Source organism: Lissotriton helveticus, chromosome 3_1 (genome assembly GCF_964261635.1).
Source record: "Lissotriton helveticus chromosome 3_1, aLisHel1.1, whole genome shotgun sequence".
Lineage (NCBI taxonomy): Eukaryota > Metazoa > Chordata > Amphibia > Caudata > Salamandridae > Lissotriton > Lissotriton helveticus.
This window is the reverse complement of record NC_136061.1, coordinates 2,024,655,622-2,024,679,343: the sequence shown is the minus strand read 5'-3', so window position 1 is coordinate 2,024,679,343 and position 23,722 is coordinate 2,024,655,622. Positions and strand designations below refer to the sequence as shown.

The 23,722-nt window shown below is 45.2% G+C and overlaps 2 protein-coding genes across 6 annotated transcripts in view; one reads left to right on the top strand and one right to left on the bottom strand.

Moving 5' to 3' along the window:
• Positions 1-23,722, top strand: part of LOC144825247 (uncharacterized) — a 300,861-nt gene that overhangs the window by 168,798 nt on the left and 108,341 nt on the right. The window lies entirely within an intron of this gene.
• Positions 1-23,722, bottom strand: part of LOC144825246 (F-actin-capping protein subunit alpha-1-like) — a 523,698-nt gene that overhangs the window by 395,620 nt on the left and 104,356 nt on the right. For all 4 annotated transcript variants that reach the window (XR_013609351.1, XR_013609350.1, XM_078684085.1 and 1 more), the window contains one exon: positions 22,971-23,017. Coding sequence is in view for 2 of the 4 variants with exons in the window: in XM_078684085.1 (XP_078540211.1) it covers positions 22,971-23,015 (45 nt within the window). In the remaining 2 variants the exon portion in view is untranslated. The remainder of the gene's footprint in view (positions 1-22,970; positions 23,018-23,722) is intronic.

Sequence of the window (23,722 nt, the reverse complement as noted above, 5' to 3'; positions counted from 1 at the left end):
AAGCCATTCGGGAGTCCCTTGACACAGGTGCCAGGGTCGACCTGGTATTGTTGGACCTCTCTGCGATAGGGTGCCCCATGCTCTTCTACTGGCTCGCATTTGAACTCTCAGAGTAGATGGTCTAGCCTAGAGGTGGTGTGAATCATATCTGGCAGATAGATCCCAGCAAGTCTGGATCCCTCCTTTTGCAGCCTCTCCTCAAGACTTGCGTACGGGGGTTCCTCAGGGCTCCATATTGAGTACTCTCTTATTCAACATCCATATGTCTTCTTGTAGTAGTGTAACTTTTCCTCTTCTTTCTGTGCTCTCTCTTTCCTCTTGCTCTTTGCCTGAGCATGTGTGGAATGCTAATGATGCCTTGGAATGTTGGATGCCTGATCTGAGTCAGTTGGTGATTGCAGGCTGAGCAGCTAGGAGGCTGCTCTTGGTGCGGCGTATATACTGGCCTACTTACCAACCTAACTTCCAGCTTACCTACCATCTTCTTACAATTGTCTACTCCTTGTAACTGAAGTATCAATAAAGCTTCAACCTGGCACCTACTACTTGGTCTCCTGTGGAATTTCTATCTTCAACTTTTGGGCAACCTTTAGACTCTTGAACCTACAAATGTTGCATTTTCTTCTACAAATAACATGGTTACAACTACTAAAGAATTTACCAAGGATACTGCAATTTACTGATTTCAAGCTTAAATCAAATTAATGAAACTGGCAGCCCGAGCTCGAGCTCCACCAGTGACCTTTTGACACCGGTCAGCCTCAACGCGGGCATGCCAGATTCTCCTTTACTAATACCTTTATCCTGCAGTGTTTTCCAGAGCGTTTTTCAGTCATCTACAAAAACCGGCATCTTTCATTGGTGTGATTGTTTTATGAACGGCAGGCATTTCATGAGCAGCAACGTTTAATTTGACTGGACTGGCAACATTTATTCAATTTTAAAACTCAACCAGCGTGGGACATTGATACTGGCATTTGTGCAGTTTCCACTAATACTAACCAGTATTAAAAACTCGGCATAGGACATCGATTCTGACATTTGCATAGTTCAACAAGCACGGAGATTACAAAGTGTGCTGTATTTTGTGTGCTGGTACTTCAGCTTTGCTGTCGTGTTTGAATGATTTTCATCATGTCGAACACAGTCTTCACAGCCAGGGTGAGTTTTTACTTTTTGTCATTTGGCCATGTTGGCGGTTTACAGTTATTACAGCGTTTGAACTGGCATCTCGAGCCTCCGATTCAAATCAGTGCCAAGAACAAGCATTAGTGTGTACACCCTACCTGACTTTCGAATGTCCGGTGTCGTGTAAGTTCTTTGTCCATTGTTCGGTTGTATGTCGTTACTACGAATTCCGTTGCAACGCATGCCTTTACCACGCATGCGTTACAACAGAATTCTTTTTATTACGCATAACCTTTCCCACGAATATCTCCTTTACCACACATAGATTAACAACGATTTTCGTTGTTAATTTATGCATGGTAAGGGCATACTATTTGGAAAGGTTATACCCCTCCTCTGTACCCTTACGTGTCTCCCAACCCCCAAACCATCGTCTATTTACCCCTGCCCTTAACCCTCAATTTTTTTTTTTTATTCCCCTTACCTCTTACATCTTTGTCTCTTCGTCTTCATTTTCCTTGATGACGTTCTACGTCGTAAAGAGGAAGAGGAAGTTTCTTTCCGTTTTCTCTCTAACGACGCAGTTTGCCGATTGTCTCCATTTTGCTTCGTCATTTAATTTTTTGGGGGGGGGAACCCCCAAACCCCGTTTTTATTCTGATTTTTTTTTTGATTGGGTAGGCCCCTGATGCCCCCTTTTTTGCCTTTACCACACATGCCTTTACTACGCATCTCGTAGTAAAGGTATGCGTGGTGGTATGCGTGGTAAAGGATTTCGTGGTAATCACGAATGCGTTCTAATGCATGCGTGGTAAAGCCTTTCGTGGAAATGACCGCGTTGTAGTGGCCGTTTCCCTGAGCCAACCTGTGCTGGGGTCTCCAGCGTGCCGCCATTTTGTATTGACTCAGCTCTGTTGTCAACCATGTCTCTTCATGTCTTCATTACATTGGCCAACCACATTTTTTCCTGATTTGCCAACAACGTTTTTTCCTGCCTTCTCAGTGTAAGATACTCTAGTTACTTCTTTATGCTTGGACTGCCAGTTAACATCAGTCATTCCTCACTTCATGTCTGTTGCTGCAGTTTTCAACTTCATTTTCCAGTTTGGCACAATATAAAGAAACTCAGCCCTTGGCTTCACAACGCTTGGGAGTCTATGGGCATTTCTGACCTTGACAAGTGGTACTCTAGAGGAAAAGTCAAACTACTACACTTCTCTTACTCAGTTAGCTGAAGATCTTGCAGCTAAAGTGATTTCGTATGCTGACGATACCCAGCAGCTGTTCCTCTGGGACAAGCACAGAGGGACCTATTGCTCTCATTCTAAAACATATCTTGCTGCTGTGTTTCATTGGTTGGCTGAAGCACAACTAAAATTCAACACGGACAAAACAGAGATTCTCCTCTTTGGGAACTGCTCCCTGTAGCTCTGGCGCTCCTTCTGGCCAGATAAATTCCCCATACCATTCCCCCACCACGGTCCGGTAAAAAAACTGTGCATTTGGTTCAATGATAAACTCTTGTTTGGTCCGCAGATTAAAAGGTTATTTGGCTCTTGTTTTAGTATTCTGAAATCTCTCAGAAAGTTTCTCCCGATGCGCCCCATCTATGCTATGATACGATGCTACGATAGCTCTGATAACCTCCCGCATAGATTATGTCAACGCTCTCTATGACGGTTTGCCCGTGCACCTACTTTAGAAACTGCAGGTGCTCCAGAATCCCGCAGCCAGACTTCTGCCCAACCTTCCTAAGCGAGCAAGTGTCAGATCCCATCTTCACGCTCTTCACTGGCTCCCAGTGGGTATGAGAGTGAAGTTCAAGGCCCTTGTGACAGTGCAGTCTGCTTTAAAAGGCCATGGCCCAGCCTACCTTCAATCAAGATTTGGTTTCTATTCCCCTGCCAGGTAGCTTTGCTCTTTTCGAAGCAACTTCTGGTGATTGTCCCTAGAGCCCGCAAACAGAAATCTGGTGGCATCTCTCTGGGCCCTCTAGAGGCTAGGGCCTGGAATCAGCTTCCGGTGGAGCTTTGTGCTGTCCGCTCCCCGAGTATTTTCGGGAAGAAACTGAAGAGATTCCTCTTGAGATAATCTTCGGAGTAGCTGCGCGCAATATAAATGTCAATAACATAACTTTATATTTGTTTAAATATTATTTTATCTGAACTCACAACCAGTGCATGTTGACAAAGGCTCATGTCACTAATTTTAACAATGAATGAAACCCCGCTAAGCAGGCAATGGTGACTGATTAAATATATGGGGAAAGAAAAAAAATGCAATGTATACTTTATATCTACATCCTACTCTCAATAAAGGGATCTCAGAAATGAGAATGTACAGCAGACACCGCTAGAGTCAGGTCAATCTGATCGCACAGTAGGGTGTGTGCCTGTGCTGCTACTGTTGTACCAGTGCTTTGCCTGGGTCACCTTGCACTCCTGATGCACACGAGTTACAAACAGCAAACAAATTGGGGGCAGTTTTTCAAGCCTCTTGCAACACTTTTGCGCCGCTGTTGCAACACTTTTTGTGACACAGCAACGGCGTAAACAATGTTCCATGTTGCGGCCAATTTACAATGTGACGCATCTAGGGAGATGTGTCACCATGTAAAGCACTGCTTCCCATTATACCTGCGGCAGGTATAATGTATGCAGGGTGGGCATTCCCACGCAAAAATCGTTGTAGAACTGACGCAGTGAAATTTACAACATTTCACTGCGTCAAAATCCCAACGCTTGCTCAGACCAGGTGTAAGAAATGACGCAAGGATTTTTAAATGGGACTCACCTATCTGTTGTGGCGCATTGTTGGAGTTGCGTCACTTTCATGAGCAAATCCAGCAATGCGTCATGTTTGCGACAACAGATGCATCAGACTTTGTGACGCATCTGTCAATCCTAGCACCATGGTGCGCTGAATTGTAAATACGGCGCAACCATGGTGGCGCAAGGGTTTCGTGTAGAGGCGCAGGGAAACTGACTAATATATACAAATGCGTCAGTTTCTTATACATTTACCCCTAGGTTTGCGTGTTACGTCTAAAAAATTGTCACATGGCCACATTCCATGCTTGAGTAGCTTACCCCGCCCAGGCTTTTTTGTATTCTGGGATTTGTGGTACAGATGATCCTATTACAAAATCAGGAACAGTCCCAAAAGGTAGAGAAAACAATGTGCTGGAGCTGCTCATCTATGTTACTGGGAAACCGGGCATTTCTGCACCAAAACTTTGTGCTAGCAGCATTTTAGCAAGAAAACATATAAAGCAATCCCATTCAGTTTGTGAAGTATGTGCCCAATCACTCACTGAGCCTCATCTCTCCCAGTTGTAGATGCTTGTGACGGAAGTCACACACTCTCCCGCACCCTCCTCTGCATTCTGATTGGTTCCGTTGGGATGAAAGCTTCCACTGCCAGCCCGTCTTCATGCTTCAATCATGGGGCTCCTCCCGTCGAGGCACGTAAAGCTTCTTGTCAAGTTAAACCGACCACCTGTTGCTCCCTGCTTGTTCCTCCTTCCGCCCAGTGCATTTCAATGGGAGGTTATGGCTGGGTCCCCTCGCCTGTTCTTGGAAGGCGGTTCCTTTGCTTATTCTCATCAAATGCAATGTCCCGTCTTGGGAAAAGGAGGCCGGGTTCTCTGCTGTTCCTCTCCCAGTCCGTTGCCTTTGAATGGGCAGTGGATAGATCTGTCGCTTTTATCCCTCCCGTCCTTCTGTTTCCATTTCAGTGAAAGATAAAGGCCTTTCCCCGAACCTTTGTAACCTCTCGCTCCGTCCGCCGGGGTGTGTTGTGAACCCGGGGTTATTCGTTCATGCGCGGCTCCTCCAGTCGAGTGGTTTCCAATTGGGACTTTAGATTGGTCTTTGAAGGGATGAAAGGGCTGCTCCCGAGAGCGCGCATGTTCACCGGCATGAAGGGACGGGCTCATGCACAATATTGCACCGTCTATTTATTATTATTTTAATTTAGCTTAAGTCGTTCATTTTGTTGTGAGCGAAAGACCATGAAAACCAGGAACAGCAACATAAATCAGACGAGGGTAAACAACATCTTGAAACAGCGTTAAACAAAGAATAAAAAAGAATATTGGTCATTTTAACCGGGAGTATATTGTTCTTTACTAATGTTTAATTTATTTGACATTTCCACCAGGAATGCAGTGCAGACGGGCGAGCATGAAATGCAGTTCGCGTGGGGAACACAATCAATCAAGTGCATTTGTTGTATAGCGCTCGCTGCTTCGGCAGGAGCGTCCAGGCGTAGCGAGCTACCAGTGCAGGCCTAACCTTGGTCAAAGAGCCACGTGCAAAGCTCTTTTTAAGGCAGTCTATGGATTGGGCCATGTGAAGTTTGAGGGTAAGGAATTCCAAAGCTTCGCCATCAGTACGGTGAATAACCTGCTTCCACGCTTACCCCGGAGGTTACAAACTCAAGTAGATGACTGCGGGCTTGTCCAAAGATGCTGATGTGGGGAGAGTGATTAGGGACGGGCTGTCAACCAAAAGCAGCCCTGGGAAAATGTTCAAACATTTCTCTCTTCTTTCTCTCATCTCTCTCTTTCCTCTCTCACCTCCCCGGTGCCTTCCCTAATTACCAGGGGAACTAGAGAATGTGGCCGGGGCGCCAGCAGATGGAAAGGCTGCATGCAGCTGGCATTAACGGGCAGTCCCTCACTGAGAGTAATCAGCAAAACAAATGCTACATAAGGTCGTATTAGACGGGGTAGTCTACAAGCTGAATAGTTTATTGCACTCAAATAACAGATAAGATCATGATGCTTATTGAGCCTATAGCTAGAGAAGCAGGCACGTACAGAAGAAATCTATGGAACCCCATGTGCAAGACTAGGGAAGCAGGTGCATGAAGTGGAAATCTAGGGACTGCTCACAGCTAGGAAAGCATTAGCAATACAGCAAATAATCTACTTTTGAGAACGATAAGGTGTGTCGCTGGAGAAAGAGGCCAATATTGTGAGAGGGCTGGAATTGGGTGGCATATTGACCGCACCCAGAATATAACATTCCCCTTAGATGAGACATTTCCTGGGTGTAGTAATTAACTCCTACTCTGAGTTTTCCCAAGAAAATGGTGAATTGCATGTGGAATTAGTACATTCTGCGCCAACTTCTGCTTGTATCAGGATATACCATACTTACATATACATACTTAAATGCATTTACTTATTGCCAAGTAAATTTCTAAAGGATTGACCTGACAAAATGTACCCAGTTGTGTGATGTTTGCCACACAATTTATAATTCCACGTCTTCCGTAAACAGTGGTTTGTAAAGGGATCGGAGTTTGAACCAAACTCAGAATCAGGGCCTCAGTGTCGATGAAGTGTCAAATTCAGTCTATTTGTAGGGGTGTATCATAATCATGTGTAGAGCGCGCAGGCATATAATCACTTGTTGTATTAACATGAAGTGTTAGAATTTTGAAATGCATTATCATGAATACATGGTGTATTTTAGGCCATTGACAAGTAGCATGGAGGATCGTGGTAGAAACTGAATGTAACTAGCAGGCAACATCAACATGAAAAACATGTGTTGTGCAACTGACACTTATTTGTGTATTAAATGTGCTTAGTAATTATGTTATTTCACATGTAGGTAAATGCAGTAGTTGAAATTTGCTTTAATTTTATGTGAATTTGTAAAGCTTATATGTTATTTCTTTTCTGCTAGCTGAAATTTGTACACCTGAAATGCAAGTCCCTGAAAACTCTCACTTTCAAATTCAGAGTTTGAATTTCGTTTGTGCTGTGGAATCTGTTCTTTCTCACGTTTTGTGTTGCAGGTGAAGGAGCTTTCTTTTAGTTAGAATAATGTCTTTCTTTTAGTAAGTTAGGCCAGGAGAGAAGAAGTTACAATCGTGTGGCTTGAGTCGATAAGAAAGGTCATAAAGTTTCGCACAGGAGAATGCCTGAGAACCAGAACAAACTGTTGCAAGGAAAGTGCACCATCGACATAGCGGAAGAATACCTTCAGGACTGTACCCAAAGTGGATGGCGTGACTGGAAATGCATCTTGAGAGTGCTACTAATGGATAAATGGTGGTTAAAGCTAGGGATAGAGCCCCACTTCTTCGTCTTGGAACAAGCTCTTTCCGTTGATAGTGGCTCTATGCTACTTGATCCGTCGATGGTGCAGAGACTTCTTTGGAAGACTCCATGCACTGACACCTTTCCTCACTTTCCATTGAAAATGCATACATAGGGATGTCACCTTAGAGTAGAGGTCTTCAATCTTTGAGATGCGACCCAGAGGGGGGTCGCGCATTTCTTGGACTTATTTCTGCCTGCAATCCAAAACATGTGCTCTTCCTTTTAGAAAATGACAACCATCTGGGACACTTTATTCCTATCCTTAAATACTTCATTTGAAGTTAATTGAGGCTTCTGTGCTGTAAAATGAAGAGGCCAGACAGACCTTCATGCTAGGGTGCCTGCTTTCCTGAATGAAATGCACATCCTGCGCTATGATTTAATCTGCAAATATAAAGGGTGCTTAGGAGCAGTTCTGGCTTTAATTGCTAGAATCACTCCAAGCATTGTGATTGCAAAGATTTGTTTTTTTTGAGTGGTAGTAAAAAGAGTTAACAACTGGGCTGAGAAGTGCTTGCTTTGAATAATGCATTACTTATGGTCATATGTTACTAAAATCTACATTCTGTAAGCTCCATTTTACCCTAAAACTATTTGCACAGCTTATAGCATTCTATCTTATAATAAGGCTCCCAGTTTTCCATTTTACTGATTTTCACAGATAAATATGGACAGAATACAATGGGATTCCTGTTTGCATTTAATCTAAAAAGTGGATAAATACAGAAAATTATGCTTCTTATGGGTGACTTTCCATGCTGTCTTTTGTGCTTTCTAGGACAACAACTGAGCAGACACACAGAATGGGAAGTTAAAAAACAGGTTCAGATTTCCCTGAATACAGGCATATGTTAGCATATATTTGTATTATAATTCTGATATTTATCTCAATCAGGCATTTGTTAAGATCAACTACTCAGCCGTAAGGGTCTCAAGGCGCTGGAAGGGGTGGAGGGTGGGGGTTAGCAGGCTCCAGTCCATCAAGGGGGGTTCTGATGAAGAGCCAGATTTTGAAGTTTGTTGCGAAGATGGGGAGCGATGTTGTCTGTCTGAGGTGGAGCGGAAGGGCGTTCCAGGCTTGGGCCGCTAGGAAGGAGAAGGAGCGGCCTCTCGATCTGGTCTTTCTGGTGCTGGGAATCACAGCTTAGGAGAGCTGGGCTGATCGTAGGGTCTTCTGGGGTGCGTGGAATTTGAGTCGGCTGTTCAGGTATGCTGATACGGTGTTGTGGAGGGCCTTGTGGGCGTGGATGAGCATCTTGAATGTGACTCTAGCTTCGATGGGGAGCAAGGGGAGTGTGCGCAGGTGCTGGGAGATGTGGCAGTGTCTTGGCAGGTCAAGGACCAGTCTTGCGGAGGCATTCTGGATGTTCTGTAGCTTGTGGGTGAGGTTTTTGTTTATTCCGGTGTAGAGTGCGTTGCCATAGTTGAGTCTGCTGGTGACCAGGGCATGAGTGACGGTCTTTCTGTGTTTGAGGGGGATCGATTTGAAGGCCTTACATAGGAGGCGAAGGGTGGGGAAACAGGAGGACAAGGCAGAGTTGACATGGTGGTCCATTTCGAGCTCGGAGTCCAGGATGATTCCCAGGTTGCGTGCGTGGTCCATGGAGGTGGGTGGGCTTCCGAGGGCCGGAGGCCATCAGGTGTCGTTCCAGGCATTGGTGTTTAGGCCCTTGATGAGTACTTCTGTTTTGTTGGTGTTTAGTTGTCGGCAGCTGTTTTTCATCCATTTAGCGACGGCTTCCATGCCTTCTCGAAAATTGTGTCTGGCGGCATTGGGTTGGTTGGATAGGGAGAGGACCTGTGGGTGTAAGATTTGGCTACATTTGGCTATATTTAGCTGCTTAGGTTGCTAAAACTCGACAGGCAGCAAAGTATGAGTGCATGTTTATCAGTTAAATAAATGTGGAAATATACTGTGTTATGACTCAATTTATTCTCAAACACAAAATTAACATGGATAAATACCAACAAGATGGTGAAAAAATAAACATGCATAAAAACGGACTGAAATGTTAAACAAATAAATACCATGAAACCGGAAGCCCTATTTATAATGCGTGTAATGCGAGCATAAAATAATGGCTTACACATTCACAGTGCTGTGACCCCATAGCACAAAAAATACATAAGTCACTATTCTCCACTGTACAAACCAAATTTCATTATGTGGCTCTCTGGTTACACACAGACCTCTGCAGTGCAATAACTAATAGAGGTTTCATAATGTTCTACAGTGCATTTCCCACTGAGTAACAACTTTAAAAAATTTATTTTTGATTTAAGCTACCCACTATTTTATATGCAGCTACTTAATGGTGAAAGACCTAAAGAACGAACAAAATATTTTGGGGCAGATTTATGAGATGCTTGCACAGCTGGAGCGTCACTTTTTTTGGCACAAGTGCATCAACCATATCTATGAGGTGGCGCCAAATCACCCTGCATGGTTTTGCATGGCCTCATAGATATGAAGTAGGAGAAAGCAGCGCAAGCCGATGCGTTGCCTTACTATATGTCAAGTAGGCAAGGTCGGACTGGGAACACAAACCAGCCGTGGAATTTTGGTTGGACCGCCTGGGGGATAAGAAGGGTGGGGGGTTTGCTGGTGAGAAGCAGCACTGCTGCTGCTTTAGCAGTGCTGCCTCGTTTGTTACTTTGGGACGATATTGCAGCACCTCTGCAAAACCGGTCCCCAGTACCTAAAGCGCCCCCCCCTGCTCGAAAACCGGCCCAACCTTTCCGGCCCATCTGGAAGACACATGATGCCCGCCAGTACAGCACTGCAAGTAGGCGTTCCATGGGCATTCGGATGGGTGTTCGGACGCAACACCCATAGAGTTTGAGTCTGCCTTTGATTTACAAAACCATGTAAACCTTGGACAGCGGCAAAATCTTACTTCTCCTGACAGCAGGTGTAACAAGATGGTAATTCCTCTTTCCATATGTGTATTCTATTGTAATTGCATTTATATAGCGCTTACTACCCTTGACGAGGCGTCGAAGCGCTTTTTCGGCAGGTAGCACGCTACTCTGGGACCCACAGAGGATTAGTGTATGTGCTGCATTCTGCAGCACACACAGGAAGAGGGAACCCCTCACAGGATTGTTTTGGTGCAGGAAGGTGTCCCTTCCTGCACAAAAACAATCCTGCCTACATTGGTGGTAGGCAGCAATTTGTGCTCCACCGCAGGGGGAAAGGACACAAATGCACCATATTTCATAAATTAGGTGCATTCATGTCCTTTTACATTGGCGTAGGGCAGTGCAGAAAAATGATTAGCTAGGCTGCTCTTCGCAAATTACTCTTGAATGAGGCCTTTTGTTTTTAGGTACACCTTTCACTAGGCCCCCACGCTCACTGACCTTTGGTTTGATAAACACTGTTCAATATTATTTTCTCACTGTAAAAATGATTGGTTGTGGGAATTGGGGGCATTTATGGTTGTCAATAGTTGTAAATGAAGAGAAGTATTTTAGTCAGGAAGGGGTTCTTACGACTAAACATGTTTGACAGGGGGGTCTCAGCATCAGAAAGTTTGATGACCTCTGTCTTAGAGTCAGAGTAGGGAGAGATGTAATGGTTCTTACTCACCGAAGAAGTATTAGCTATTTGAAAATTGTTCTTATGTTTTCTCCCCTTTAAGCTTACATGCTAGAAAAAAACATTGGAGTGTGACTCAAATACTTAGGCCTAGCCCTTTCAGTGTCTTTGAAAATGTGTTGCAATAGAGTTCAAATGCTAGATGATGTGAAGCAATAAGTTCCATCTATGTAGTTAGTTAAGTTACATTATGCATTATGTACAAAACCTAACCTGAATTAATATGTGAGTGGCCCTCATGGCAACAGCAAAATGCACTTGCTCTATAAAGAACAGTGTTTAGACATGAGGGTTAATGAAAGCAGTTGTAAAATCTGGGGAGCAATACAGGAACAACCTTGCCTCGCCTTTCAGAGAGAAATCCTGTTTGTTGCTGTAAAGCAAAGAGATGCTACTTACATTGTGCTGGTGGTTGCTGGTGGTAAACATTGACAGTCCTTTTTGGAGACTAGGAATTGTGTTTATTTTTCATTAGTAGGCCTTGACTCAGAGCAAGCGATAGAAAGCCAGAAAAGGGAGAAAGGAGAGTGAACAGAAAGGTAAGAAAACTAGAAAAAGGGAGAAAGCAGAGATTTAGAAGAACCTACAGGAGTGAGATAAAGCAACAGAAAATGAAGGGGTTGGGAGAAAGGCACATGAGGACAAGATATAGAGAGGCTCATTTACCAGACGTTGCACAACTGGTGCGTCACTTTTTGTGATGCATAGGTGGCGCATTTCACTGCCCCATATTTACAAGGACAGGAAAAGCCACGCTGCATGGCTTTTCCTGTCCTTGTAAATATGGCCCCTTTACATGCATCACTCTGCAGGAAAGGGGTTGTTCTATGGGTGTTGCTGTGGGTGTTCCCACGCAACACCCATGGAACCTGACACATTTCCAGATTTACGAGGAATCGTAAACCTGGAAATGCGTCTGAATGCTACACCTCCCCAGGGGAGACATAGGGAGGCGCAACGATTAGAAATGTATTCATTTCTCCTAATTATTTACTCTTTCTATGCATGCTATATCCTGCAGCACACATAGAATGAGGAAATCACCTCTGGTAATTGTTCATGTACAGGAAGGTGTCCCTTCCTGCACGTAAACAATCATCCCTGTGAAACAGGCATCCTAGGGGGCCTGCGTTGGCACATGGAAGCTCATTGTGCGCCAGCGCAGGAGAGAGCACAGAAATGCAACATACTATTGTAAATATTTTCATCCATGTGCTTTGAAAGTGCAGCAGCATGGCGCAGCCAAAGGGCTTGCGGTGCCGCACTGCAGCACTTTCTTGTAAATGAGGTCCAGAATGTCTTGGTATGCAGTAGCCCTGCTATTCGGCACACTTGGGAGCAGGTTCCTAAGATAAACATTGGGTCTTCGCACTACACAACTTAAGAACTGTAAAAGAAGCTCTGCAAACAAACAGAACAATAAAAACCCCTGGTGAAAGGAAATGCTCTTGGAAGGTGAGTGGGTGAAGTTACCCCTACTTATTTTAGAAACGGAACTCTATCTTCCCTTGCCCAAGGAAGTCTGAGGTGAATTTATTTTATCACAAACTGAAAACCTGTGGTGTTACCTTGCTTGTGCCCCACTATGTTGCTGTTTGCAAGAGCAAACAGTGTATGCCAGTGGTTCTCAATCTGTGCACCGTAGCTCCATGGGGAGCCATCAAACCTAGCCAGGGAAGCCAAGCACAAGCACTTTAATGCATTTAATGTTGGTGGGTCTGTTGACTGCAGTTAACCTAATTTGACTTAAGCGCATTATGTAGATGATTTGTAAGTGACAAGCCTAAAGCTGTAAGCATAGTGCTTAACTGATGGCATATCGAGGGCAATGACCTCTGTATTTTACTGGATCCCCACATAATAACACTACCAAAGTAAACGGAAGATGCCTGATATATTTTATTAGACTTTTAATAGTTTTTTTTCCCCAAATGCATTTTACATCAATGCAAGTTATCAGGCAAGTACAGTTGTCCTGTCTATTAAAGACACTAAGGCCCCCATTAGGATGGCGGGTGGACTTTGCCCGCCATCCTCGTGGAAATAAGGACCGCCCACGAGCTGAGCGACGGTCCCGCCTTGCATACTATGATGCGCCTGCCACAGTGGCGGGCGCAGCATGCATTTATAACATTGCGGCGGGCGGTGTTTACACCAGCACCCGCTGCAATGCTATAAATGCATGGCATGCATTTGCATACACAAAGCAGCAGGCACCGCGTGGTGCCTGCTGCATTGTATATGCGAATGCAGGTGGGTACCACAGGTACCCCCCCATGTGCACCCCACCTCGCCTTCACCATGGGGGCCCACAGAGGGCCCCCAGAGTGAACACCGCCTGCCTTACTGTGGCGGCATTGCCGCCATGGGAAGGCATCCCCAAAAGCCCATGCTAATATGGCCGGCGTGGTCTGATAGACACCGCCACCATATACACCCTTTTCCGCCCCGGCCGGAAAAGCAGTGGACGGTGTTTCCGCCCGCCGCACTCCTCCCCGCCATAGTAATATGGCAGGGGGGAAACAGGTGACTGGCGGAAAAGGATGTCGGGCGAATCGCCACCGCCCGCATGGCGGCGATGATCCGCCCGACATCCTAATGGGCCCCTAAGTATTGACATTTGTACTTGAATCATAGGTACTTCCATTACACATCTCTTTCAGTACACACACATTTCCAGACAGGCCTCCTCCCTCCTTAAGCACAGGGAAGTAAAACACCATTTACGGCATAATGGCAACATTTAGAAGCAAGAAAGAGGGATGTTTTAAAAAAAATCAGAGGAAGTTATTTTACTTGCATTGATTTGGAGGCAATGTTAGGGAGGAAACAGCAAAAATAAAGCTGTATGTGTTGTAAAAATTGTGAGTCACCCTGCTGAGACAGGTGTGTTGGCACGTATGGCATGGGTAGAAATGGAAGTGCATGCAAATATTCTTCAAGCGCAGAAACACTTTGGCAATGGGACCTACATGCATAGGGGTGCTACCTAGCACTGTTAGTGGGATAAAAAAGTTTGGGAGTACTCTAAAAAAGGCATGGGCAAAGAAGTGTAGCTGGAAATATTTTATTAGAGGCGCTGCCTTGGTAATAGGAAACTCTCTGCGTATATGATTATAATACCTTCATCCCAATTATTTTAGGGGAGAAAAATTCAAGCACTCCCGAGGCCGAACTGACATCCACCCCACCCTCTGAAAAAGTAACAGTGGGAAGCCATTGGAAATGGTCAATGGGTCAAAGGAGCCGCAGGCCAAAACGTTTGGGAACCACTGGTGTATGCTATATCATACAATTGCCATGTGGCCTCAAGGAACGATGCAATATCCTTAACAACACCCTCAATAGCAGTGAAAATTGCCTAGAAAGTGGTTGTGTTGAAACTCCTATATGAAGAAGGACTTTTCTGCAACTGACTTTTTCACCCTTTCAGCATGTATGAATGTGATGATTTTGTGGTCTGATGCTGGTTAAAAACAACACTAAAGAAGAGAATTCCCCCACGGCTTAAATATTATTCGATTTTTGACATTGTTCAAATACTTTATGAAGAGTCCTTCAATACATGACAGGTACACTTATTTTCTTTTTTATTTTCAATAATTTATTGATTTTTTATATATATATCAAAAAAGCTTTTTTCTTATTTTCTGTATAATTTTCTTTTTAGTTCATTATTTTCTTAGTCATATGAACATTAAAATCCAACACATCATATTACTATTTCTCAAGTTTTAAATACATTTCAAAAAGACACCCAAACTGCCATACATCTATCTACACTCACATACCACTCATAAATTCATCTTCACACACTCCTCTTATATCCAGACCAATCTCTTTTTTCTGTAGTTGAGGTAACTCAAGTTATAATGTAGATACCCACGCCAGCCACTGGAAATGGTCAATGGGTCAAAGGAGCCGCAGGCCAAAAAGTTTGGGAACCACTGGTGTATGCTATATCATACACTTGCCATGTGGCCTCAAGGGACGAGGCAATATCCCTAACAACACCCTCAATAGCAGTGAAAATTGCCTAGAAAGTGGTTGTGTTGAAACTCCTATATGAGGAAGGACTTTTCTGCAGCTGACTTTTTCACCCTTTCAGCATGTATGAATGTGATGATTTTGTGGTCTGATTCTGGTTAAAAACAACAACAGCAAAAACACTTTAAAATATGCATTGATAAATCTACCAGGTCAGTCATATATTCTTGCAGCCACTCATTCTTCTGTACTGTACTGACACTCATTTATTTATCTTCCACGCACTCGTCACTCATCCTTGCACCAAAGCATCTATTTCTCCAATCATTGGCTTATTCTTGCATTTACCCACTCCCCCATGCACAGTTCCACAAACACAATCACCAGCTATTCAGCATAAACGTCAAGTTATTCAAACGAGGCAGCTAGGCTGATCTTCCTGCATCCTACATATACCCATTTCACACCTTTGTTAAAGAAGCTTCATTGACTACCCATGAAAGAACGGGCACAATTTAAGGTGTGATGCATGGTGTTTAAAAAAAATCAATGTGTTAGCACCCCAATTTGTGGCAAATAGGATTAAAAATGTATTCCTTTTGTAATCTGAGATCTTCCTACGAACACCGCCCAGTAATTCCAAACTGTCTAAAAAGCAGGTTGGGAGGCAGAAGTTTTTCCGTGATGGCCCCTGTCATGTGGAATTCTCTGCCAGAAATGATCCGCCATGCAACAGACTTTGGCTCCTGTCGGAAATGTTTGAAGACTTCGCTGTTTAAACAGGCGTATGAGATCTTGCAGAGTAGCTTTGATGTCTTACAGACATGGTATCCCTCCAAGCGCCAAAAGACCATTGGTGAATATGCTCTCTATAAACACATAACATAGCATAACAACATGACATAACCAGTTAATGAAGATGTATTTTGACCAAACAAATCTATTGGCTTTCCTACAGTTTTTTGAGGAGCACTAGAGACTGTGACTGCTAGTCTCAGAGGATGCGAACATTTTTCTGGTAGTGTGTGTAGCATCCTGCTACAATAAATACAGACACTTCTTGTTATATATCTCAGAGCTTTATTCGCTGCTTCTTGCTCCTGCCCTGTCCCTACTCTAACTGCCCTCATCCTGTACTGACTCCTCCTCTTCCCCTCAGCCCACCTAGCTCCGCCCACCCCAGCTACTAGACTGTCAACTATATTACATCTCCCCCTTTCTTAACAAAATGAGCTTGATGTCTTCAGTGTTCGCAATTCTTCAATCCACCACACTGGTCGGCGGACAGTCGGTTCTTCAAACCTCAGTAGTGTCGAATCAGTGGTGGGCTTGGCTTTGGTCAGTCTTTCTGTTGTCTGGATCAGGGTATTCCTGACCACGTTGCGTTTGAACTGTTTACTCTCACCCTCCGCAGTCATCATGTTTCCTTCCGGTGGTGTAGCTACTGTTAGTTCAGATGCTCGATCTCTTTCATGAGTGAATAATGTTTTGGCCCTCTTCCGAGTACCCGCATCTGCTTTTACTTCCGTTTGTCTTGCCCGGTTGAGGGCAACACTGTCCTCCAATTCAGGGTCATGTATATCAGACAGTATGGTGCTATCTGATGGGACTGTCTTGGCTTGATTCGATGACTCATTCACAGCCTCATTCACAGCCTCGGGTTGTCTGGCAGACTCGTGAGCTGTCTGTGCATAGGCATGTTTCTCTCTCATCTGATGATCACTCTCTACTGACGCGTCTGGTTTTCCTTGCGGAGTGACTGGCTGGTCCCTTCCCGTCCGGTGACCAGGGTCCACTGTCTGTGTTTTCCCTCGGTAGGTCCTTTGAGTCAGCCTCGCGGACCCCTTCAGGGGTGACGGTGTCTGATCTGTGTCCAGATATACTTGTGACTGACATGACAAGTTGTCTTGTGGCATGACTGAGTGGTCAGAGTCCTTAGTGTGTGACGTGTTGCTCCTGACGTGAAGGATGTCCTTTGGTTCCATGGTGCGTTTGGGTGGTTGACGCCATGACTGTTGTCGGGACCATGACTCGGTCAATTCACGGGATTGAACAGACGAATCCTCTGGGTCAGAGAAGTCTCTTGTCGACTTCCAGGATCGGACAGACGTGCTCTCTGAACCAGAGGAGTTCCTGGCCATAAACGTGTTTTCTAGGTCAGAGAAGTCTTTTGTCGACTTCCAGGATCGAACGGACGCGCTCTCTGAATCAGAGGAGTTCCTGGCCATACTCCTTTTGAAGCGTTCCTTCGAGGGTGTATCGGGTGCTGGATGTCTGAAATAAGTGGGCCGTGATGCGTTGTTCGGTGACTCAGGGTTGTCTTTGAAACGATTCTCCGGGCGCCTTCGCCGACTTGTCTTTGGCATTGTTTCATCCGAGAAGTTGTTCAGCAACCACGTGCTTGTTCTTTGTGTTTGCTCTTGAGATTTTCCATCTTTGTCTTTCTCACATGTCAACGACGTCTTCTCAGTTTCTTCGTTGTCCCCGGTGTCATTGATGCGTTGGTCGTTTCCTGTTCGTTGTTGGGGAGGGTCGGTTCGTCTTATGCGACCTATTTCTTCTTCCCACTTGTTTGGTGCTCGGATACCCATGATGTGGGTGTGATGTGTTCTCCTGCTGGATGATGTTCCTTCAGACTCATCTTCACAACTTGACGAAGAGTGTTCCTGCGCCGACTTCCAGTTTTGACCATTTTGAGCTTTCCTTCTATAGTTTGTCTTCCTTACTCTCTTGTTGTGTAAGTTGCCATCTTGTCCAGGGGTGCGATCTGTCCCACTTGACGCTCCCTCCTCGTCAGACTTCGAATGGCATCTTGAGGGTGACGAACTCCTTGAGGTTGTCCTTTGACTGATTGACTCGGAGTATTTCTTGTCACTGTGTCTCTCCCGTTGGCCAGACTTTGGATGATACCGTGAGAGTGAAGAACTTCTTGAGGTTGTCCTTTGACTGATTGACTCAGAGTACTCCTTGTCATTGTGTCTTTCCCGTTGTCTTTTCATTGGTCTGCCTTCCCTCTCTTTAGTTTTTGTTGTGTCTGTTTTCCGAGTTTCATCTGTCCGGGCGACTTGATAATTTGCCTTCAGATACGGGTCCCTTGATTTGTCTCTTGCCTTGACGTGCATTCCAATTTCAGCCTTCCTGATTATTTCTTCTAGCGACCACTTTCCTCGCAAGATCTTGAGCTTTGTGTCGGGGTTTGCGCAGCCTTCAATTATCCGGAGTCGAACTGCGTCCTCGTTCGTAAAGGTGTTGAAGTGGCAGCCTTGCACCAGGTTTTGCAACCGAGAGATGAAGGTTGGCAATGGTTCACCTGGTTCCTGCCGAGCTGTGTTGAAAGCGATGCGCTCTTGATCCACTTCCGCTTGTGCGGAGAGACGGGCACATAGCTTTTCTTGGAGTCTTTTATAGATTTCTGTGTCTTCTTTGGAAAATGTTTCGATTGGGCATCGGCCCTCTGGACCCACCAAATGGAGGAGCAACATTAGACATTTCCTCTCTCTTTGTTCACCATTGGCGTCCAGGAAGTCACCCAATGTCGCCAGCCATCGGTTCTGTTCAAGACACAGACTCCAGGTATCATACTGCATTCCTGGGGGTGGTGCTCTGAAGCAAGGGTTGCGTCGTTGTGCTACTTCTTCCTTCGCCATGAGAAGAGGGTTCTGATTGATTGTATTCAGGCGGGTTGCTCACTCGGCTTCTCGTAGTTGTTTTTTAGTTAATCCTCTTTGGTCAACGCCTTGGGTCTGGTCAACTGCTGGGGCGTTACTAATCCTTGCAACCACCACCGTATGCGCCAGTGACTAGAACTTGGATTTCCTGCGTTCCGAGATGTCCACTACCCAGCCGCACTGTGCCAGTCGCAGGGCTCCTTCTCCGCGGTGAGGCTAGTGCAAGTCCTTTAGTCACCTCCGTGTATGTTGTGCTTGTTTCCGGGACCGTCCTTCACAGTCTTGCCTTCCTCTGAACCTCGTGCGGTTCTGTCCAGCAGCTCCTCCCCTTTACGCTCTTCGGTATGTGTTCACCATCACCTCTGGAGGTGCTCGTGCCGGTTCGCTGTTTCTCGCTAATGTGTGTTTATTTGCTTTTCCAGTGCTTGTTGGTTTCTACTCGCCACTGCTTGTTTGTTGGTTCTTGACAGTGCTTGTTTCCTTCGATTGGCCAATGCTTGTTTATATGTTCTTATCAAGGCTTGGTTGTTCTTCGCCAATGTTCGTTTGGTTTCTGCCAATGCTTGTTTGGTCTTCGCCAACGCTTGTTTGGTCTTCCGGTGTCAATGCTTGTTTGTTGGCCAGTGCTTGTTTTATTTCTATCACCAATGCTTGTTTTATTTCTATCGCCGATGCTTGTTTTATTTCTATCGCCAATGCTTGTTGCTTGTCTTTATCAATGCTCGTTTCCAAGCTCTGCTTGCCTGACTTAAAGATGGCCGCCTGGATCTCTAACAGGGGATGGGAGCAAAACTGCCTGACTCTAAGATGGCCGCCGTAGTGGAAATCACGTTGCTGCCGAGATTTGGCTCTTTTTGCTGCTTCCACGCCGATGTTTACTCACCGGGCCGATGGCAGGCACACAGGACGCTCGCGGAGGCCAGGACCACTGCTCCTCATCGCAGCTGAGTCTCCAGGCGCTTCTTGGGGCACAGGTAGGACCGGGGTGGGCTCCCGTCCTCGGTGTCTTTTCTCTTCAGTCCTGTGCCGGTCCCTGGAGGAGGCAGGGCTTTGTCGAGGCCGCACACGCTTCTGGGCCGTCAGCACACACCGGTGAGGTCGGGGTAGGCTCCCGACTTCATTTCTTTCCACGCGTGCCGTGTCTCACGCATCGGGGGTAAGTGTCTGGTTTCAGCGCATGCCGGCGCTCTTTCCCCAGCACTTCTTCACGGCTTCCACAATGTCTCACACGCTCCTCAACTACCGGAGCAGCAGGGTAGGATCGGGGTAGGCTCCCGATCTCTGTCTCCGCAGCGCACCACTGATTACATGCCCCGGGATAAGCTCCTGGGTTTGGCGCCACACAGCGCTTCCTTTCAAATCTTCTTTAGCGCTCGACCACGCTTCTTCGCCACTGGCCGCTTCACTCTCGGCGGCGGTTTCACTTTCTTGGGCACTCGAGTTTCAGCGCTCACAGCGCTACCACGCTTCTGCTCCACACGGCGGACCAGCCGCAGAGCTGCACACACTCACCACGAGCCTCTGCAATCTCGGGGGTGGCGTGACTCGGGACACACATGTCGCGACGGCGACTTCTTCCACGTGCTCCACGGGACAGGACGTTTCTCTTTATTGATGCAGGGATTGCAGGTTGCAGCATCCCATCCTCGTCGCCAGTTGTAGCATCCTGCTACAATAAATACAGACACTTCTTGTTATATATCTCAGAGCTTTATTCACTGCTTCTTGCTCCTGCCCTGTCCCTACTCTAACTGCCCTCATCCTGTACTGACTCCTCCTCTTCCCCTCAGCCCACCTAGCTCCGCCCACCCCAGCTACTAGACTGTCAACTATATTACAGTGTGTGACTGCTATTTTGTGAGGGGAGTGAGAGCACTGTCACTAGTTTGGGAATGCTACGCTTGAGGGGTGTGAGTACTATCAGTAGTGTGAGACTGCTAGTGTGTGACAGGAGTATTGTCACTGATATCAAGTGTCTACTCTGGGATAGGTGTGAGTGCTGTCAGTAATTTCTAACACTTAATCTGCAAGGGCTATGAGTGTTATTGGTGACATGTGACAGTCAATATCTGAGGTCAAAAGGGTGCTTCCGGTAGTACACACTACTATTCTGATGGCAGTGATAGTGCTATCATTAGTGCTTCATTAGTAAAAGAACGACTGCCTGTGCCTGAAACTCTGCTTACAAGCTCACGGGCAGCACTATTTAATGTGGGTGTGCCAAATACTAAGGCTGCATAGTCTTGAATACACCTCATGACTTCTAATTCACCATAATGCACTCTCTGCTCCTCTATCCCACTCTTACAGGTTCTTGCTTTCTCCCTCTGTGAGAGTTTTTCTTTCTTGCTCTTCCTCCGTCTTCCCCTTGTGTGTGTTTTTTCTTCCCTTGCTCTTGGTAACTGATGAGGAAATAATAAGTGCTGATTCCCAAAAATTAGGGCAGGTTCCCCCTACCGGCCATCACCAACTCAAATTATTAAGCACTGGCTGTTAGTATTGGGATTTGAGGGGTGTAAAAATGCTTCTATCAATGTGTCACTGGAACTCTATTGGGTGATAGAATGATCCCCTCTATGCATCACTAACTTCATGTGCACAACCTGTTGTATTCATTGGTATTAGCAAGCACCATTTTCACCACTGTATATAGTCTGAGCCTTTTGCAGTGAACCCCTTAGTGATGGCCTAAAGGCAATCTAGTTTCCCTCCTTGCATGCAAAATGCACATTTTCAACAAAAGTGCCTATCACATGCAGCATCAGGTGTATGTGAGATACAGTGAGCTTGATATGAGTAGTTGATTTTTCTGTGAGAAAAAGGGTTGTTGGTTGAGGGGGGTGTGAGCCCGTCTCAAGCAATAGCCACAATCCTTATCAGGGTGAACCAAAAAAGTCATTAAATTAACCTGTGCTTAACATTCTAGAACTTGGCACAAAAGCAGCCAGGCTTAACTTAGAGGCACAGTGAGAAGTATTCATTCAGCACACAAAAGTAATAAAGTGCAAACACAATACAAGAAAGATCCTAAACCAATTTAGTAAAATGTAGTAAATTATTTGACAACAAAATGACGTAAATCCAGTCAGTAGAACAAAAGATATGCAATTTAAAGAATTTAAGGTAAGTATAGTGCATAAAAGCACAAACCCACTCGCAGTTATCGGGTTGTGCGAGACTGGGTGAAAGTTACAAGTTCAGGTCAACTGTGATGGAGCAGGGGCCGGATAAAGGTTAGTGCAGCTTCCCGTCTATATTCTAGCGCAAGAGTTCGGTTCGCGGTGGAGGAGGCCGCGAAGAACAGGGAGAGCGTCACAGATTGTTGTATAGTCAGAAGAACAGGCCAGGTGTTGTGGACGGTCATCCCTATAGCACGAAGATCTTGTTGAGCATCAGAGAGATTTATGTTAGCAGTCACTGCAGGCTGTAGAAGCTGTAGCATGAATAACAGATCTTACATTGCCAGTTGTCGCTGTCAGAACCCAGCCCTCAAACACTAGAAAGAAGTGGTCAGTTAATGTAATTACGCATCGGGCTTTACGCAGGGTGAGGAATGGAGTAGCAAGAGTTCGATGTCATACATGGAGAAACCATAAGATGGACGTCAAAAGGACAGGATGGCTCTAAGGTTAGTGCTCTAGTGTTCTGGGAGCTGTGAAGCCTGAGTTAGAACTTAGGCAGCTGAGGCATTAGAATCCTCTTACTTCACTTGAGGAATTTGAAGGTACTGGTTGTGTTTGACTTATTTACGTCGTGCTAGCTAGTTAAGGTTGATATTTTTCATTGTTTTCTGGGTCGTCGCAGTTTAGTGTTGCGGCGCATATTTTTTATAAACTAGAATTTAGTAAAGAATCTATTGAGCAGTTTTGAGTTTTAGTATTGGTTAACTCCGTTTGATTCTTGGAGTTTGGAAATCTTTTTAAGTCATTAGAAGAAGAAATTTTGGCTTTCCTGATAATCTCTGCTTTCCGTTGCAACATTATTTAGTCTTGGTCTTTTGGCAACGCAAGTAGTGTCTGTGTTTATGACAGGACTCTTGAATATCAGAATAGGAACTTCCGAAGTGCGCATGAGAAGGTCTTTGCTTTATTGTCTGCGTTACGCACTTGGATAATATTGAGGAGACACCCGAATGGACACATATATTTATCGGAGACGCTTATTAAAAGTTAAACGTAGCTCCCAAACTTGTTGAGTGAGTTTATTTGCATCCTTAGAGGCAGAGCGCGAATAGTTCCAGCTGGGACATTCAAACGCACATATTTTTTATGCTGCGAGTGAAAGTCTCAGAGAGTTGATGTCATAGCAAATACTTTTGATAACACAGTGCTTCTCCAAGTGGTTATGTGGGGAATCACTAATGACAATGAAAGGAAGAGTTAAGGTATATGAGTGGTAGTACCAACACTCATAGGGTGATAGTGCATATCTATAAAACATATAAAATCAAGCTGAGGAGAAAACTTACCGTAGCACTACACAGCTGCAGGTTCAGTGCTATATCGAGAAGCATACCTGAAGAGAAGAGAATACATCAAATAAGAAGACCGTAATATTAAGCAATGTCATGTCAAGCGTAATTAGAAGAGAGGCAATAGCTACTAAACAAAGTGTAAGCAATATATAGAAGTAAGTTAAGGAATAGAATTAGAATTAATGTGATATTTTGAAGTATTAAAGTTAATCATTTCCTTTGCAATTCTACATCCTCAGTTGAAACACAATAGCCTTGAGGAGAACAAGATGGAAGAGTAGATGTCTCTTCTTTTTCCCCAACCCCTTTCCCCATGTTGGTTTCTTCAGCCAAAAAGCATAAAAAGGCATTTGACAGGGAAGCGATTAGGGGAGTTGGGAACTAGCATCTTTCTGCTCCTGTGCAAGGCAATTGAAGTACTTGACAGTTGCTGGCGGTTTTTGTAGTAAGAAGAGTTGGGTTCACTGAAGCCTCATGTTGGCAGCTGGCATGGGCAGAAAGATCTTGGCACAAATGGACTGTTTGGGTGTGTGAGTAGCTGTATGGGTGAATAATTGGGTGTGTAAGTAGCTGTGTGGGGGACCGAGTGGCTGTGGAATAGCTGTATTGGTGAGTGAGTGGCTGTGTGAGTGGCTATATAGTTGAGTGAGTGGCTGTATGGTTGAGTGACTAGGTATGTAAGTTTCTGTTTGAGTGGCTGTATGAATGAGTGACTGGCTGTTTGAGTGGGTGTTTTGTTAACTGAG